Here is a 19831-nt window from a genome sequence, read left to right on the forward strand (position 1 = left end):
TACTAACCTTGTTGAGTTGTAAATAGGAGCCACGCTGAAATTCTCTCTTACTCTTTTCTAACTCTTTGCCCAGCTGAGCTTAATCTAAATATTGCGGTTACTTTGTGTGGTTTGCATTTGCTCGAAATGAGACTTTAAAATTAATTTTCTTTTATAAATTTGGCAGTGGATAACTCGAAAATCAGTGGCAGTGGCTTGTTACTAAAACATAAAAAGTGAAGGAGTTGGAACTTTCTGCGGAAAGGAGTGTGATTTAGACCGAAATTTTATAAAAGAGTGCAGTGAAAAATGGGCAAATTTTTTCAAAATAATTCATTCACATATTATTAATTACAATAATTCATTTCAATAAAGGAAAAGCGTCATGCATTAGCGGCTGTATTTGAACACAATAAATCATGATAACAAAAAAAAAAAGAAATAAAAAAGGCCAGCCGCGCTATGTGCGCATATTTGAAGTGAAACTTCCTTATTTCTGGATTAAATTTAAATATTTTAATGAGGATTGAAACGGCTTTTTATAAAATTACATACAATAATAGTGGATAATAAATTATTATTATTCATTTATTTCTGAAATTTGTACATTAGTCGGTGCTTCAATAGCCTGTACATTTTGTATTGAGGGTGCAAGTGGATACAATCGGTTGTGGAACACATTGTAGTGGTGATTCTTGTCAAACGGCTGAAGTGGCGGGAGGATCACACTCTATTTCCAATGTTTGAGATTGTAACACTTCAGCAAAATCAACTTGTATATCACTCACATTCGAAGACACATTCACAATAACTGGAGAAAGAACTGGTCTTTGGTCACGACACCGCTGAGCGACTGATTTCCTCATCTTTGAGGATGTAGTTGAGGTCGGATTCATTGGACTTTACGATGTATTGGCCTGATGGACGTCGGCTTGAACGACAAATATTCTTCCGTCAGTATTTTCAACAGAAACTTGAGCCTGCTCAGCTTGGCCACTCGTTTGTGATAAATATTGATGGAATATGTTACCATCGTCTCTGCTCGTACTGGGTTGTGGATTGTCTGGATTGACTATGGGTAATCCACTTGGCCCAAAGAAATTCGTCGATGTTGATTGGTCTCCGATAGTGGCGACTGCATTTCTCAAAGTCTTCTGTCGAGCCCTACATTTACGATTGCGTTGTGCTGCTGTTTGCGTTGGCGGTTTTTCTTGTTTCGACAATTTTTTCCAAGCTCTGTATTCTCGTGTACGTTCAGCAGGTGTTTTTGGCATATTGAAGTCTATAACAAATAGTAATACCAAATTGGAAATCTACAATATTTTTTATGGTCATCCAATACAATAATATAACTACATATTATAAAATTATACTTACAAATACTCAAATTAGTGATGTCGAATCGGGTTTAGTAAGGCACAGCAGTTTTTCCTCAACAGTACCTGTGAACTGTGTAAGATAGATCTTTCATAATCACAATATACTGATATTTAATTTCTTCGTATAGATACTAAATTTGACATTGTATATTTATATATTGTATATATACGGTTGTATATGGCATAGCATTAGTATATATTTTCTGTGTATACTCTGTAATACGTATCTACAGATTGGGTGACTACGATGCACCGCACCAAGCGGAGAAAGATAATTGCTTGTGTGCCGTAGGCACATACATTTCGTGACGGCTTTTCGTAACACTAGCTCTAGCGGCCTTAAATTATACTCTGCCGTGCGTAATCCAATTTTTTGAAAACGCCTAACCCCTTAATATTTTCTTGGAAACGGTCTACCACATTTTCTCCCGCAAGAAATTAATTTTTATATGGAGTAAAGTAAAAACGGCCGTCAGAGCAGAATTATTAAAAATGCAAGTGATGTGTATTTGCTTAAAACTTGCACTTATTTCACTGATGCTCAATGTATAATATTTGTTTTAATATTAAAAAAAGAAAAAAAAAGAAATTTACAAAAAATTCCTAACTCGAAAGATTTTATAAACATTAAAAATAAAAGCATCCTTCACTCAATTCATGGGCATCCTCACGGGGCACTGTCCGCGGGGTGTACATACCGTGAGACTCGGAATTACTTCGAGTCCTTTTTGCGTCAGCTGTATGGAGGATGAGGTGGAATCATCTCAGCACCTGCTCGTTAGCTGCCCAGCTCTCGCGGGACTAAGATTCAAGCATCACTCACTTCTTTTCTGCGCCTGCTAATAGAGCAGATATTGAATACAAAAATCTGATGAACTTCAGCAGCAGCATAAAGAGGTTAACACAACCGCAGACTAGTCACCGTTCGTAGTCCACAAACACTCAACCTTCCCCCATCCCTTTCCCTTTCGTCCTCTTTTTTCCTTCACCTCTTTTCGACCTCTTGCAATGGTATCACAAAGATTGAACCAAACTTCTTCGTCCAAGTGTCCTCACTCCATGGGCAACCATCACTACCTAACCTAACCTAACCAATTACGCGCGCCGCTGTGTACAAGTTGAGCCTATGGACCAAACAGCAGTGTTTGTTCTATATTTGTGCATTAAGAAGAGCTCGCAATTTTAAAGATTTTGTAATAACTTTTATTTTATTAATAATTTTCCTTACTATTAAGCGCTTAAAAACTAATTTCGAAAAACATATAAAAAGGATAAAAAACGCACGAAGTTTTTACTACTTCGTTTTTCGCTTGTTTTGTTTTTTCTTTAAATATATTTCAAATACAATGGACTATCAAAGAATTAACTTAACTACAGAAACGCATACACAAACATACGAACAGATATGTATATACTCGTATCATAATAACTTCTAAGTATGAGTGCATGTATGTGCTCACTAAATTTTTATAACTATTATTAAAATGCATTAAAAGGTTTGCGATAAGTACTTAAGGATGAAAACAATAAAAAAAAGTACCTAAATACTAAGATACTAAGCATAAAGTGAACAGGAGTTTTGCAAGAAATGATTTCATATATTTTATTTTATTTTATTTTATTTTATTTTATTTTATGTTACAGTTATGCTCTTCATAAATGCTTGATTTTGCTATTTTTGATTTATTTTTAATACAAAGGAAATTGAGTAGTTTGTCGCGCGCAATAAAGTCTTTTCTTATGCAAAAACGCTGAGATAGAAATAAAATTCGTAGAAATCATCAAAGTTGCAAAAATGTAGGATTTTATTGCAAATTTTTGCTACACGAAAATAAAGATGAATTTATTTCCCCTTATGCTATTGCTTAATATCGCACTTTGACTTAAAAACTATGGACTGCTGTAATTCTTACTCACTCTTACATTTCTTAATGCTTTTTTATTTATTTAGATATTCATATTTATGCTTTGAATTTCGAATGAAACTAGCCTAGAACAACTCAAAAGCGCTTTGCCTAATATTCCAATGATAAATACTTTTGTTGCAAATATTTAATATGCCGTGAAGCAAAGATGTTATAAATAGATTTTTCCTTCGATAATAGTTAAATGCGTTCAAACTTAACATCACATTGCTTGTCGGTTTGTAGTAGTTTTTATTTTGCTTAAAATTTCTTCTATTTGATACTTTTCTTTGTATTTTTAGTTTAGGATTATAAGAATATTTAATTTTTTATTTTTATTTTTAGTCAGCAGGCGAAGAAATTTATGAGATACAGATGTATGCTAATTCTCGGTGGCGTCTGAGTATTTCAAGAGTTCCAATTTTGTAGATAAAAAATAAAATAAAATAAAATTTAAAAAGTATCCGAAATGTTCTTTGAAAAATTTTAGCAAACTCTATGTAAATGGACAGGTTCTTTAGGAGTGAAATAAATCCATAACATTTAAAAGCTTTCATTTACTGAAAAAAACGTCTATTTGTATGTGTATGGTTAACTGAATGAGTGTACATTTACACTTCCTTTCACACTTTAATGCTTCCGAGTACGTGGCAGGAGGTCTTTTAATGGCATACGAGTCAGAGCGCCAACATTTTTAAGGGGACAGATACCTGTAAAATTTCGAAATTTTTTTTTCATAAAATGTTAATAAGTCAAAAAAATTTTAGAACGTAAATTTAAGTATTTCTTCTATTATAGATGGTCAACCGTGACGACTCTATTCTTTGCGTTCGAGCGCTGGGAGAGGTATAGTTAGTTATGCTGCCGACATTAGACGCGTTTTTTTTTTTCAAATTGGCGTACTCGATAACTCGAAAAGTTATTGACCGATCTCCCTAAAATTTTGCACACTTCTTTTTTCTGATATTAATTTCTATGTGAATTTAAAATTCGAAAATTTTTCGAAAAAAATATTGCCGTAGGACGATATTTGCAAATATTGTAAATCTTCCCATAATTGATTAATTTTGCGCCACCTGTTATAAAGAAAGTGTTTGCCAATTTTGAAAAAAAATATATTGACTTCTTCATTTTAAATAATTTTAATGAAAATCAGGGCAAATATGGCGGTTTACAGGTATCTGCCCCCTTAATACTCGAAGAGTTTTAATACTAATGCTTGTTTGCCTATTGGAGAGTAAGAGACTTAAGTGAGACTTCTTATTAGTTAAAGTTCAGAGCAATGAGCTGAGTTCTTTTCAGCGAGCCAAAAAAGCAATTGGAGTAACAGGCGACTCAGTAAACATTGAACGAATTCTTGCTCATTTAACTGATTTGAAACATTTTAACCTTGCAAAATATGAACTATCGGGTGTTCGTTTTAGCTGCATAAGAACTATCGATATCCGCAACTCTGGTTTGATAGCTGACAGTGACAAACTGCGTTGACAGTTCTGTTCAGCAAGATTTGGGCAAGTCACCACGCATCGTTTAACGCCACAGCAGCGCTTCTAAATTGTGGACCTTTACTTTGTAGAAATAAATCTGTTCGCGAGGTTCATAGAGCGAAGTGTTTAAGAATATACCAAAATGTCGATTCGTCGTCGTTCTCAGCTTGTTGACCTTTGTCCTTCGTCTACGTGGAATATTTTTCTTAAAGATGTTGGCCCACGTGCCTATAAAATGCAGCTCGTGCAAGAATTGAAGCCAAATGACTCTCATTTGCGTCGCATTTTAGCTGATTGAGCTCATTTAGATTACTTATTCAGATTTATTGGAAAATTAAGAAAAAATCGGACTGATCGAATGTGCCATCTCTCTCGCGAGAATGCCTTTAGAGCATAGTAGATATATTTTTCAGTTGTAAGAAATTGCTATTGGTAAAGGAGAGAAAGAATATCAAACCGACAAGGCGAAACTATCAGAACTTTTGCATGGCTAGAACAAAAATGTGTAGTTGGATGAGGATAGTGACGATAATATGAGTGCTTATATGATAGTCAGCTGTCTTGTAGGGTACCTGCTGTTCTTGATCTACGCCTGGTTTTCCCAGTAGTTAATAATGCTGTTGATTTTGCAGATTATAGATAATCAAAATATATAACTTATTTCTATCAGTTCAGCGCCAATTTTCTGTGTATCTCTTGAAATATTTTGCTCTCGCGTTTCAATTGTTGCCTGTGTAGTTGATGTTTGTGCTTGTTTTCCTTTTTTATTTATTTGTTTCTTTTTAATTTAATATGCAGTTATTGTTGTTGGTGTCAATCCATGCAATTGACTCCTAATTATTATATAAAATTCAAGTTTAGTTTAAATTTCATTTTTGTTTGGTTTTCCCAACTCTTGGTTTTGTGCTTTTGTTGCAATGCTCTGCGTTTTAGTTGGTGTATTGCTAGCGTATGTAAGTGTGTATGTATGTAAGTATTTGCCTTCAATTTCGTATATCTACATAGTATTTATAGGTATATTTAAGCTTATTTGGTTTTCATTGATTAACGGTTTTTTATGAGTGTACTTGCGGGTCCTTTTGTACAGCTGTGCTCAAAATAATGGGTGGGCAGCGAATCACAAAGTTTTAACTATTTTTGTTTAGCATTTAATTTGTATTTTCATGTTTTTATTAAGCTGAAAACTTTGTTACAAATGTTACAAATTTCAAAAAAAAAAAAAAAAAAAAAACAAGGAAAAATAAGAAAAAAAACAAGAAGTGTTAAAACTTCCCTCTTTTGATTCAGAATTAAACTAAGAAAAAAACAGTTTTGGGTATGCAGTTTTATAGGCCAGTCAATATTAGACCAACAAAGTGCAATGTTTTTTTGTGTGCTGAGATGTTGAGTATTTTCTTCCATATAAAAGTCTTCGATGGCTTTGCAAGGAATGTATGCAACAAAAACAGAAAGAAAAAAAAAACTTCAAAATCTACCTGAATTTTGGGCGACTTCAAATTTGCTCTTTAGTACGGTATATACCTATGAAATGAGACTTTTTTTTCTATTTCAAACATTTATTAACAAAAAATGGTTACAAATTTAATCTTCAAAATAATAGCCATCGCTAGCGACACTTTTTTCCCATCTCTCAGGCAATTTGTGGATGCCCCGCCAAAAAAATTGGCCGTCTTTGGCCGCAAAAAAATCATCGAGCCATTTTTTGGCTTCTTCGTGATAATTCAAGCGACGCTCGGAAAGTGCGTGACCCATCGATGCAAACAAATGATAATCGGAAGGCGCCAAGTCTGGTGAGTAAGCCGCATGCACCAGCGGTTCCCAATCGTACGTCCCCACCAATTCCCGGGTCGCTCTTGTTCGATGTGGCGGTGCATTGTCATCAAGTCAGTTCATGCGGCACCCATCTTCCGACTTTTAAAATCATGCCCATGTCTTTTAAACGTTTGGAAATGGTTTTTGGGGTCGCTCCCAACTGCTCTGCCATCATTTCTTGCGTTTGACCATCATCCTCACCCAACAATGCTTGCCATTCGGCGTCCTTAAACTTTTTCGATGGCCGGTCACGGCCCTCGTTCTCCACTTCGGAATTTTTCAAGCCACCTGAAGCACTGGGCTCTACTTAGAGCATGTCCACAATAAGCTTCTATAAGCATTTGATGGGCTTCAGAAAATCAACGATGTACGCAAATCGTAGTTTGAAGGCACGAAATTCGACATTTTTAAGAGCGACAAAAATGCATTGTTATATGAAACTGAATATTGTTGACAGATGACAGACAAAAAAAAAAACAAGACATTTGTGAAGGTTAAAAATACTCCTAGCGACATTTATGTAATATACTAATAGCTAAAGGTCTCATTTCATAGGTATAGTATATACTGAAACTGAATGAACAACAAAATTGCATACTTAGAATTTTTCTAGAGGTTCTGATAAAGTTTGAAGTTGACATTTTTTTTTAATTTTAAATTTCAATAAATTTCTAAATTTTAATAAATTTTGCATAAAGTTTGAAAATTTTAGTCACATAGTTTTTGTTATGGTATGAAATATGTTTTTATAAAATGATTTGTAAATAATAAAAAAAATTAAATAAAAAATAAAAAATTGTAGAAACTTTGTAATTCGTTTTGCTCCTATTATTTTGAAGCCAACTGCAAGTTAGTAATTATTTATTGCAAATTTATGCGCCTTTGCAACTACCAATGCGGAAACTTTCGTTTGTTTTGTAAAATTTATTGTTCTCCTGTGGTCCACATTGCGTTCTTTATTTATTTTAATTTTAATTTAATTTTTTTATTTTGTAACTTTTTATTTTTTTCTATTGATTTTAAATATCTTATAGTAAGTATTAATTTTTCATGTTCTTAAAATTATTTTTATTTTTATTTTTATTTTTATTTTTATTTTTATTTTTATTTAGGTATGTTTGTAGTATAATGCGATTGCTTGAGTGTATCTAATGTTTTCTTTGCTTTCGTCATATCGTTTTGCTTATTTTTATTTTGCTCAAGTTAAGTTTGTTCTTTGTTAAGTTTAAATGCGCTCCGGTACGAGCATATGTCCAATGCGTTGTCGCTGTTATCGGATTTTTCACCACACTCCGCCTTGACATTTCTCTCCTTCTTTAGACTGCGCTCTCATATTCTCATTGCTACGAGTGGTGAACACATACGGATACTCCTGTCACACTACCGTCATAATCTGCTGTTGTAAAGTCTCCCGCGATCTCTTACCCTTCATTACACCGTTAATTGCCATTAGCCAGCCAGCCGACCCCCAAGAATCTCTCCTACTTATAGACGAAGTTTTATGGGCGATAGTTGAAGTTGATTTTCTTGATATCAGACATTGCTTTTGCGGAAAACATCATTAGGATGCTGATTGCTGTAGTTCTGACGTGATGAGCATTGCTAAAAGAGAGAAAGAGAGAGAGAGAGAGAGATAGAGAAAATACAAATAAAAAAGGGAATATGCATTCGAAATCGGTATTGTTAGTCAACGGTTAGTTGCCTGGTGTACCAACACAAAGCCAACTATTTTTATATTTTGCCCGGTTTTGTTGTATAATTTTTTGGTAGTGTTTTTTTACTAGTATTTAAGAAATGTTATAAGAACTGTTACGCATGAGTATAGTTTCGTATTAGGCAGGATTCTCTTCCATTAGTTAATTTTATATATGACTTGAAAAGCACAGTTCCTAGTTGAACATTGAAAACTTGGCCTTTATTATCAACTGGAATAAGTGATAGTTATTGTAGAGCTTCAAAGAGTTTCTGATAAGGATTCGCTACTATTCTGTACATCTTTAGATGAAAGATATCGCTCAGTAATAATCGATAAACTATTTTCACACTCCCCTCAAATATGAACATAGATTTTTCCTTTTGTTCTATTCCTATTAACTCTCAATACACTAGGCAAGAATTTCGTTGTGTGCCACAATAAGCCATTTAAATTTTACTCTAGACCATTTGCCGCTCCTGGCCACTCCAGCACACATCTACCCATATATATTTGCACTAAAAGTGTTTGTAAGTGTGAAACTAAACCTCGCTGAATTCCCTCACAATTCCGCTTACAAGAAAGTAATACTGAAATAATTGCATTTTAATAACAGTGGCATCGAATTATAGGTCAATAAAATGGCAGGACAATTTCATTTACAAAAATAATCTCATATATCTAGAAATTAAATATTCAAGTAGCTGTGACAGCTAAAATTAGTCAAAATTTCAGGCAATAAAACGATTGAACTTTGCAACCCGTAAATCTTCCTACATATCTTTACAACAGGAAGATCCACACGCCCACACAGTGGTCACACAATTTATTCGTACACTCACAGTTTATAAACAGATACACCTGATACTTGGCACGATGTATACAAACGAACAAAATTTTGATATTTTCGTAAAGAATAACATATTTATTCAATACTAAGGAACAAAAACTTTCAATTTCATTTCTGTTATTAGAGAACTTAAGGCAATACCGAAATAAGGCATAATTTTATGCAAAAATATCATTCGTACATAGCCATATAAGGAATATTTTATTAAAAAAATAATGAAAAAACGAGTATTTAGTACATTGTTGGGCCGCCATTAGCTTTAATAACTGCTTCTGAACATCATTGCATACTTTTTACCAATGCCTTGGTTTCATTAGCTGCAATTTTCTCCCACTCAACACTTAAAGCTGTCTTTAATGACGCCCTTGATGATATTTTGTGCTTTCTGATTCTCCTTTCTAAGAGCTGCTAGACAAGCTCAATTGGGTTCAGAACCGGTGATTGAGGTGAATATTTAAGCTGCTTACAGTGGTAAATAAGCCATTCTTACACGATATAAGATGAGTGTTTTGGGTCATTGCCTTGTTGGAACAAGAACCCTTTAGCGTTCAGTCCAAGTTTAACGGCACTATCATGCAAATTATTCTTCAAAATGTTTAAATACAGATGTTTGCCCATTTTATAATCAATAAAAACCATTCTTCCTACTCCAGATGCAACTATGCACCGCCAAACCTTTGCATTTTGCATTTCCTCCTCCATGCTTAACGATAGGAATACGATTTTTTTTCATTATGTTCCGTAATTTCTTTTCGCCAAACTTTTGGAGGCCCATCTGATCCGGAAACAATAAATTTCGACTCATCACTGAATATAACGTTTTCCCAAAAGTAATCTGGCTCATTTATATAGGATTTGGCGAGCCCCAATCTCTTATTTCTGTTAATATCTGAAATGTAGGGCTTGCGGTGTGCCACTCTGCTATTATAACCCGCGTTTTGCACACAATTTCGGACTGTTTATGGGCTTACTTTTTTATGCAAAGACTCTAGAGTTATTCGGCATAGTAGCGTGGAGGTTATTTTGGGATTTTGCCCGACTGATACTACTATGTACGTTCTGCACGTGAAGTCAATATTTTTCGCCTTCCGGCTTTTTGGTGAGTAGCTTCCAATTTAGCAATTACACTTTGTACCGTATAATGCGATTTGCCAATTTTTTGTCGATTTCGCGCAGAGACTTGTTTCCCAAATAAAATTTTATAACAATTTTACGCATTTCTAATGGTAAATCCGCAATTCGTCCCATTTTGCCACTTTCAATCGAGATATTACGCGCAACTGAAACTGAATCAGGGAGAAAAACTAAAAAAAAACCTATATTATTTCGTTTTCAGCAATATTAGTAAAAACACAAACGATTTTTACTGTTACGTTTGCAGCAACAATACCATGAACTGAAAGTGTACGAATAAATGTTTGCAGCATTTTGCTACGTCTGCCTGCTTTTCTTGGAATCCCTCAGTGTGAGTTGAAATAACGGGACTTTTGTTTGCGGCAATTCATCAGATATGTAACATTCTTACCCTGACCCAAAAAATCGATTTTTTTGTCTTATCTTATTGTTTAACATTTCAAGAATATATTCCCAAAATTTTAAGCCGATCTGAGCAAAACTTTTGGAGTTATTGTCCAATTAGTCTCGCGTCTTAGTTCGGACAGGTGTAAGCGTTCGGGAAGGCAGCGCGGCTGACAAGTTTTTCTCAAAACTAGTTCTTGAAAGTCGGTGATCACTGCGATTTAAAAACTACATACATGACCGATTCATTCCAAACTTGGCACACATTTTCTCCATATAAAATGCCTCTCCCAACGTTCAGTTTATATGTTTTTCTTGACATGAAGGGGGTTTCCCGCCCACAAAATGGCGGAAATTTTCGTTGAAAATAGAAGTTTTCACTTTAGACCGCCGCCAAAAATTTTTAAACGAAAAAAAAAATTAGCGGACAATGTTGGGGGGAAGATTTAATGATATTTTGACTAAATTTGAATTGGTTTTGGTTTAAGATAATTTCCAACCTTGATACAGTGATCACTGCAAAATGTTTTTTTTTTCAAGACGTTCCCGGACATGGTCTGTCACCGGCTTATTTTTAAGTATTTCCGCATGAAAAAATTACAGAATATAGCTAAAAGTATGCTTAATAATGTACAAAAGGTTTTAATAAATTTGCTCAATCCATATTAAAGAAAAAAATTCCCAAAAATAGTGTTTCTTTCCGCTGAAACCCTTTCGAAATTTGTAAAAAGTTGAAGTGACTTAATTATGTGAAGACAAGTGTAACACATGGGCTGAGAAGTCACGGGCCTAACACATAGCACTTGTTTAATTGCATTCAGCTCTTTTTCAGTTAGTACTAACCTTAGAAAGACAGCTGTTCAAATTTCAAGATATTCGATTCATTAGTTCTAGAGTTATTGCGCTAAGAGTGATGATACTTTTCTTATTTTCAAAACGATGGAAGGAAAAGAGTTTCGTGCTTTAATTTTACACTGCTGCTTGATAGGAAAAAATAAGGAAATATCGTCCAAGGCAATGGTTTGAAAAGTGTTATCGAGACTCTGCTCCATCAGAAACAACAATAAAACGATGGTTTGGAGACTTCAAATGCGGTCGGGGAGACACCGATGATGCTTAACGCAGTGGCCGTTAAATGAGGCGGTAACACCAGAAAACATCCAACAAACTAAAAAATCCACAATACCGTAGCTGACATCGTAAAGATATCAAAAGAACGAGTTGGCTTTATATTGCAAGAGCTTTTGACTATGAAAAAGCTCTGTTCAAAGTGGGTTTCGCGTTTTCTTACTATTTTGTTTCATCAATACAAAGAACTTTGGTACAAGCCAATCAAAACAATGGCAAAACTGCATGAATTGAACTACGGATTGCTCCTACATCAATCGTATATTATATGCTCGATTTGGCTCCCTGCTCTCAGATTTGGCTGTTCGCAGATTAAAAAAAATGATCGCCAGTAAGAAATTTCGCTCGAATAAAGAGGTTATCGCTGAAACAGAGACTTATTTGGAGGGAAAAGATAAAACGTTCTACAAAAGTGGTATAGAAATGTTAAAGCGACGTTGGAATGATTGCGTTGCTCTTCATGGAAATTACGTAGATGAATGAAGCTAATTTGTAACAAACAAAAAGTGTTTTCGATATTAGGCTCGGGACTTTTCAGGCAATGTGTTAGCTGATACGATCAGAATGAGTGTGAAGTAAATGAAAACTCACCAACGAAGTAAAAGAAGTAAAGCCTAGTACTTTTCAACCGCTATATATGGATATAAATACTTGCACAAATATGTAAATAAGTGCATAGACACATTTGCGACAACAAATTAAACCAACACTCAAAAATCAATATAAGGTATTAAGACTACGTACATCCATCAAATATTTACGTTTTGATACAAATTTGATTTGACATATTGACCCACAAATATTCCTCAATAAGTGTACAAATGTGCACCAACAAATTAACCGTTTCACATAATGCGCCCTGTATGGTAGAACAGCTACTGAAATATTTATAAAACATTCGCGGTGAAACGGGCAAGTCTAAGTGGCAATTGTGGCCATCACAGCTACACCTTAGCCAATTAACCAGTGTGGCAGACCGCAACAGCGGTGATTGGTGGGTGTCGTTCGCCATATGGTCAATTGTTAGTGTTTTTCTCAGGAACACTATCACAGCTGGGGGGAGTGGTAGAAGGTGTAATTTTGAAATAATTGCATAGCTACACTCTTAAGTATTGCATAGAGTTGTGGCAAGTAAGGACAAATCCAAAATTAAGAGTTTCAAAAGTTTAAGAAATAAATTATGGAAAATTTTAAGTGAATAGGTCGCAGAGTGAGAATACTTTATTTGGATCTTTATGCTTGATTCCTGCTTTCCCATACTGAATAAGGGTAATTTTAATGAGTATGCAAGGCGGCCGCCGTAGCCGAATAGGTTGGTGGCAATGTCAAACTTCCGAGAATATTTCTGCCATGAAAAATATCTGCTGTTCGGAGTCGGCTTGAAACTGTGGGTCCCTCCATTTGTGGAACAACATCAAGACGCACGCCACAAATAGAGTGTGCCAAGTATGTATATACATATATATACCATATAAGAAAGGTTAATAGTTATTTAGTGCGACTGAAAGAGTTATTTAGAATCAGAGCTACAAACTTATTTGCTTCTGTTTACTCTTTTTTGTACGAAAATCTGTGTTGCTACTAGATTTTATTTTATTTTCACTTTAAATAGCTAATTTAGCTAAGCTTAATTCACCCCCAATCGTTTATGAACAAATTTCAATCTGAGTTAAGATTTCTATAGGATCAAATCGCCCTTCTAAGTCGTCTTTCCTACGGACAACTGTTTGACCTGATCTTACCGAAGTAAACAAAAAAAAAAAAAAAAATTGTGCATTGAACTATAGTTGTAGTAGACTTGTTAACTTGTTCTGGACAAGTATTTTGGTACACGAGTTGAGTGTGCCCCTATATTTTCACGTGTATAAGGCATTTTAGCTGGATAATAAAAAAGTTAAACTTTGTCACACGATGTTGAATACGCAATTCTTCAATTTTCAATTTCACAGCAAAAAGTTTAAGTCCTTCTTTATGTCCCAATAACTTTAGTTAAACAAACAAAAGCTATTCGACATAGTTAATGATGCCATTTCCTTACTAAGCTTGGACGGGTTGCTTACGTTCCCATCAAGGGAAGAGAGGATGGGGGGCTACATTTGGGAACGGGGCCTGATGAACTTGTCGAAGTTGGAAGGAAAGGTTGGAGGATGAGTTTTTTTGCGAGGAGCTTCCCATCAGACTCAAAGCCAGGTTACCGGACCACTACAGTGTGTTCCAGGCTAGGTAGCCGCAATCAAGGAAGCAGCCGATTGCTTGCTTACTTGCGTACTAAAAGTCAAGAAAGTAAATATTTACTCTGACAGCCAAGCAGAAATTGGGGCCCTCGCGCCAGTGACGGTGCATTCGAAACTGCGTCACGTTCGACTGCGTCTGAAGTCTTTGGCATAAGCCTCATCTGGGTTCGTAGTCACAGCGACATTGCGGGAAACTGTGGATGAGCTGGCAAGACAAGGGACATATGAGGTGATTTCTCCGCGAAGGGAGTGAATTGGGATTCCTCTGACTACCTGTGGTCTGCTCCTGGAAGGATGGGCTTCACGCCAACTCAGCCAGCGCTGGGAAAGTTCATTAACATGTAAAGTCGGGAAAACCTTCTGGCCACGTGTGAATGGGGGCGCTCGGACGAGCTTCTGAGGTTGACAAAATCTCAGATCTCAAACCTCGTGGGTTTTCTCACAGGACACTATGCGCGAGGAATGCAAGCTCTGAGACTTTGAATTACCTCGAGTCCTTTTTGTGTCGGATGTATAGATATAATATGTATAATTATCTCACCACCACCTCTCCCCACACTCTCCTTTTGTCGCATTGATTTTCTCATTCACCTTAATTCCTTCACAATGGTATCACAAAGGACGAACCCGTTTATCTACGTCCAAGCCTGCCCACTCCTTGGGTAACCATTCCAACCTAACCTAACCTAATGATGTCATTTCCTTACTAAACTTGGATGCGTTGCCTAACAGCAGTCGCGGTATCAGAATGTTTTGATATTTTCAAGCATAGAATAAATTAATTTTGTGTAAATAATTTGTCGAAAGCGCAAGAATAGATTTAAATTTCGAAGGAATACTCAATAATTAAAGAAACTGAAGAGTTCGAGGAACAAATATTTTAAAAAATTCTCTTCATGGAAAAATGCCTACGTTATTCGAGACTTTACAAAGCGTTAAGTAAATTACTTAAGAGAAACTGTACTCGGAAATTGGAGTTTGATATGAAATCAAACCTCCAGGCTTTTTGGAGGTGTGCCAAATCAAAATAATGATGTTCAAACATTCTACCTAAAGTTTTTTATAATCAAATGCAAGCTGATTTTTCGTCACAAGCTGCTAATTTATTTGCAGATTTCTTGCGGTGCAGCCGCGAAAAGGAGGAAAATTCAGCTTGCACAACAAAACATCTGGTAACGGATAGAAACTGATTGTCTTCACCGGCTCGAAACAAGGTAGTCTGAAGCCCGTGGTTATCTCGTGATCGAAAAACGCAAAACCAGATCGATCATGTTGCGATGGATGGAAGACACGCTTCTGTGTTTTAGATATACGTGAGATTCGAGGACCCAACATCGACTCGGAACATTACCTTGCCGCAGCCAAATTACGCACACGCCTCTGTGCAGCAAAAGACGCACATCTAACTACAGAAAGAATGTTCGATATCGGCAAGCTGCAATCACAACAGACAGCCAGAAGATTCGCCACTCGACTCTCAGTCCTGCTCTCAGAGAGCACTACCCAACAATCCGGCAAGCACGAGTAATGGAACAACATTTCTCGTTCCCTACGTACCGCCGCCGAAGAAGATATCGGATACCGGCGAGCCCGAAAAAACAGTTGGTATGACGAGGAATGTCATGCTGCCGCAGAAAGAAAGGATGTGGCCTATAGCGCCACGCTGCGATCGGGCGCAACGCGAACCATGTGGCAAGTGGGTTCGCTACCGGGAGCTGAAAAAAGAAGAGAGACGTATTATCAAAAGGAAGACACGTACCTAAACGTCTCATAACGCGCAAGTAATAGTCCTTAGGTTAGGTTAGGTTAGGTTAGCCAAGTTGTTTGTCTAAGACAAGACACTCAATGGCCCTAAGACACATTGTGATACCTGCATTTGATTTCAATCCCCTAACTAAGAAGGTGACCAGTTCCTTCAGTGAGACATTTAGCAAATTTCTCAGGTGTTTAAAGTAATACTCGTTAAAGATATTTAGCACAGCTTTTGTGAAGTGCAGGACATTCACATAGGAGGTGTTGCATAGACTTAATTTCTCCTTCATATCCACAACTCAATAGTACAGTGACCCGTTATAACATCTGTGAAGACGCTGGTAGTTGATCTGTTGAACAAAGACAAAATTTCCATTTAAGATTCAGTTTGGTCACAGCGCTTTGGAGACCCTACAGTTAATAGTCAGAGACCACCTTCTATTGGTTTGCGTGATTACGCTCATTCCAACAACAGGATACAGTTAGTTTAGAGGAATGCTAATGTCCTCTACGACTCGCTGAAGGTCGAGCTCAGGGCCTTACCTTGTACACTTATGCGCTCATTCATTTCCTTCTACTCCAAAGTGGCTGGCTACCCAGCAAAGTGTGGTGCTTTGTTGTTGGATGAACAAGAGGGGCATCCTGCATTCTTTAACACATCATGAATTGAGGTGCGCTGAGATCAGTGCCTTGATCACTTCTTGACTATCAACAAATAATATTAGTCTTCAAAACTCCTTAAAAAACTGATAGTCGTTAAGAGAACAGAACTCAAATCAGTTGACTTAGAGTGTCACCTGGCGATAGTTCCGGGAACTTTTTGATCAATATGGTATACCATTGTAAAATTTTATTCCATGCCCGCTTTCTTTCGCCTATTCACCTCGGACTTCTCTGATTCATACACTTTAAAATTACTCTTCACCTCGCTTGTGCGCCCTATACTATAATACGCAGTCTTTACTATATTTAGAGAACTTACTATCGACATATGTAACATCAATAGATTTGGAAGAATCCGAAAAGTTTTTCTCAGTTATGTTATAGGTTCATTTGAGTTTAATGAGCCTGGTAGCTCTATAGTGCCAGATGCATTGTTCTCTAACCTGAAATCGTTACACGATAGAAGGACTTTAGTCTCACTTAATTTTGTATTCGATATATTACGCGGAGCTATTGTTTCTCCATTCTTACTTGAACGCATGTATTTTAATAACCCGCAGAGGAGCCTAAGGAATTTGGCTAGAAGTGATTAGAACTAATTGTGCTGCTTTATTTGCTCTCAAATTATTTTACTACTTATTTCTACTTATGGCGGCCGCCATAGCCGAATGAGTTGGCGCGTGATTGCCATTCGGAATTCTCACAGAGGTCGTTGGTTCGAATCTCGGTGAAAGCAAAATTAATAAAAACATTTTTCTAATAGCGGTCGCCCCTCGGCAGGCAATGGCAAACCTCCGAGTGTATTTCTGCCGTGAAAAAGCTCCTCATAAAAATATCTGTAATTAGTAAATAAATAAATACTCGTAAATAAATGTAGCCGCAGTTACGCATTGCATCAGTGGCGCCAGCAAGAGGGGCAAAAGCGGTAATAACGCATACACACCAGATTTAGCGAAGTCCTCAACCATCTGTGCGATCCGTCTGAAAGAAAAATGTGAAACACAGATGGCGCTCCAAGCAGTAAGAAGGCGTTGTGCCTAAGCAACAACAGGTGGGCATTCCCACTATTTAGGATTCGTAGCAGCAGGCTAATCACCTACCCTGTCAGCAATCAAATGGACGAGTCTTTTCGAGGCTCTATGTTCCCGAAAGGAGTGAACAAGGAAAAAAATAAATAAATCTAGTCGCAGCAATTACGCTATTTTAGCGGGGTGGGGCCGAAGGAATTAGGGTGTTGAAATTGTATGTGTCTATTCTGAACAAGCAGAAGTTTAGCCCGTTTTTTTCACGTGTACATAATTGGATAGTACCTACGTTTTTGTTCCGCCGTAATAATTGTTTCTTGTTAGAAATGTCTAAATATTTGTGTCGGCATATAATCAAAATGATTGCACTACACAGCGTGAAAACTTACCGCCTGCTTCTTTTCCCACGATTTCATGGCAGTTTTGTATTTTTCGAATTCGTGACACCAATCAGAATAAATTTTCTGATAATCATTGCTTTTATTTGGAGGAGTACATCTAAAAAAAAAGTAAGAATAATACGAAAATTATTGAAAGATAGCAAAAATAGTATATAATTTGCAGCATTTACGGATAATAAGTATTTTCGCACTCACCTGTGTGCATCGACGGTGATGTTGTAGCTGCACAGTAAGGAACCACCTAAATGGCAATCATAGCGACCACCATCAGCCTCGTTCACCGATACAACAACCAAACCGCGTTCGGTGGTCTCTATGTACTTTGTGGGGCTGTATTTGATTTCGTAGCTGTGTAAAATACAAAAAAACAATAAAAACAACAAGTAAGCGAGTGAAGAAAAGGAACGGTGATTTAAATCAGAAAATTGCTTTTTCAACGCAACAAAAATCAAAATCAAAAAAAAAAAAAGAAACCAAAAACAACACAAGTATTTCAAAAAAGAAAATAAAAGTAAGGAAAATTGCTTTCATACCGTCCCTTATCCTTTGAATGATGATACCAAGTCACTTGCTCGTTCTTCAGCACCTCTGGTATTTTGACGAAGCAACCCAAATGCACGCTTTGCCCATAGGTGACGACGATTTTCTTCTTTAACACGCTGGAATCGCAAATGTCGCTCGTTTCGTTGGCAACATCCTGCAAGAGGAAGGAAAGGGTGGTTGGTACGAGTATATGCCGGTGTGTGTGTGTGTGAATGGGGAAATCATAAAAGGATATCGGCAAAATTTGAATGCACCGCAGGATTGCAGGTGTTCTGCTGTAAAATTGCTGTCGCACGAAATGCACACACACACACGCAAGCAGAGAGAGACTGATTCGAAATTACGTCGCATGAAGCGTGTAACTATTGGCAGACCGACCGATTGACTGTTCGTCTGCCTGTCTAACTCGCTGCCCGTATAACTGCCTAGCATTCGCCATTTGTCTGTCTGCATGTCTAAATCTGCGTCTGTGCACATAGCTCAATGTCTCAATGCCTCAATATCTGTCAGTCTATTCCTGTGTTTGCTCTACAATCGACGGCATTGCATAGACATCGATGATTTACGCGTGCGCCCGGCACATTTATATTGACTTGTTGCCAGCAGCAGAAAACAAATTTACATACAAACGCACGCACACACGCACACACCTGCCACATGCAACATACCTGCAACAGATCCAATTCGTATGGGCGACATGTGTTCGCCTCCTTGTCCCAGCCGCAGTAGGGATCACGCACACAACGGAAGCAATTGTCATAACGTCGATTGCACATCGCCAAATCGATTTGTTTGATGCGATGATCTGTGGCAACATAGAGCGATTTACGTGCCTGACTGATACCCATCACTTGTATCGCTTCGTTAGCTGCAATCTCGAAGATGTCAAGCAATTTCGATAGTGATTCGCCATTACGATAGTATTGCACGATTTTATAGATGCGCCCCAAATTTGTGCCCACATAGTAGACAGTGTACTCTTGATTGAGTATATCAATGCGGATTCTGCAATAGAAAAATAATAAATAAATATTGACTTGAGTTTATAGTAATGTGGCGCAGTTGTGAGGGTAGACATTTCTTGCTTTCTTTGCTAGACATTAAAGTTCAGTTTGTAATTTCTTTACTTTGAAAAAGATAATTAAATATATAATGGGTGCTAATAACTAGTAAAACGTACGACTAGAACATTGATATGTTGTCGAAATATTTTCAAATAAGTATTTTTTTTCATTCTTAATTCAAAGGATTCAAGGTTCAAAACTTTTATTATAAAATGCACAAATAAATAGAACTTCAGTACGCACAAAAAATCATTATATAAAGTTAAAAGTGTTTAAGATATTTATAATATTAGATAAATCTAATGCTTTTTCACCAAAATGCTGTAAATGAAAATTTTGATAAATTGGGTAGATGCCTATGATGAATTCAATGCTTTCAGGGACACTGCACAGGCGGTA

The 19831-nt window shown here is 36.6% G+C and overlaps 1 protein-coding gene across 6 annotated transcripts in view; it reads right to left on the reverse strand.

Moving 5' to 3' along the window:
• Nucleotides 1-2586: 2586 nt before the first annotated feature.
• LOC128868755 (semaphorin-2A) overlaps nucleotides 2587-19831 on the reverse strand; it is a 219877-nt gene continuing 202632 nt past the window's right edge. For all 6 annotated transcript variants that reach the window (XM_054111224.1, XM_054111221.1, XM_054111219.1 and 3 more), the window contains exons 12-16: nucleotides 19037-19373; nucleotides 18359-18522; nucleotides 18021-18173; nucleotides 17814-17922; nucleotides 2587-8163 (exon numbers count right to left, since the gene is read on the reverse strand). In XM_054111224.1, the coding sequence (XP_053967199.1) occupies nucleotides 8095-8163; nucleotides 17814-17922; nucleotides 18021-18173; nucleotides 18359-18522; nucleotides 19037-19373 (832 nt within the window). In that variant the 3' untranslated portion in view covers nucleotides 2587-8094. The remainder of the gene's footprint in view (nucleotides 8164-17813; nucleotides 17923-18020; nucleotides 18174-18358; nucleotides 18523-19036; nucleotides 19374-19831) is intronic.

Source organism: Anastrepha ludens, chromosome 6 (assembly GCF_028408465.1).
Source record: "Anastrepha ludens isolate Willacy chromosome 6, idAnaLude1.1, whole genome shotgun sequence".
Classification (NCBI taxonomy): Eukaryota; Metazoa; Arthropoda; class Insecta; order Diptera; family Tephritidae; genus Anastrepha; species Anastrepha ludens.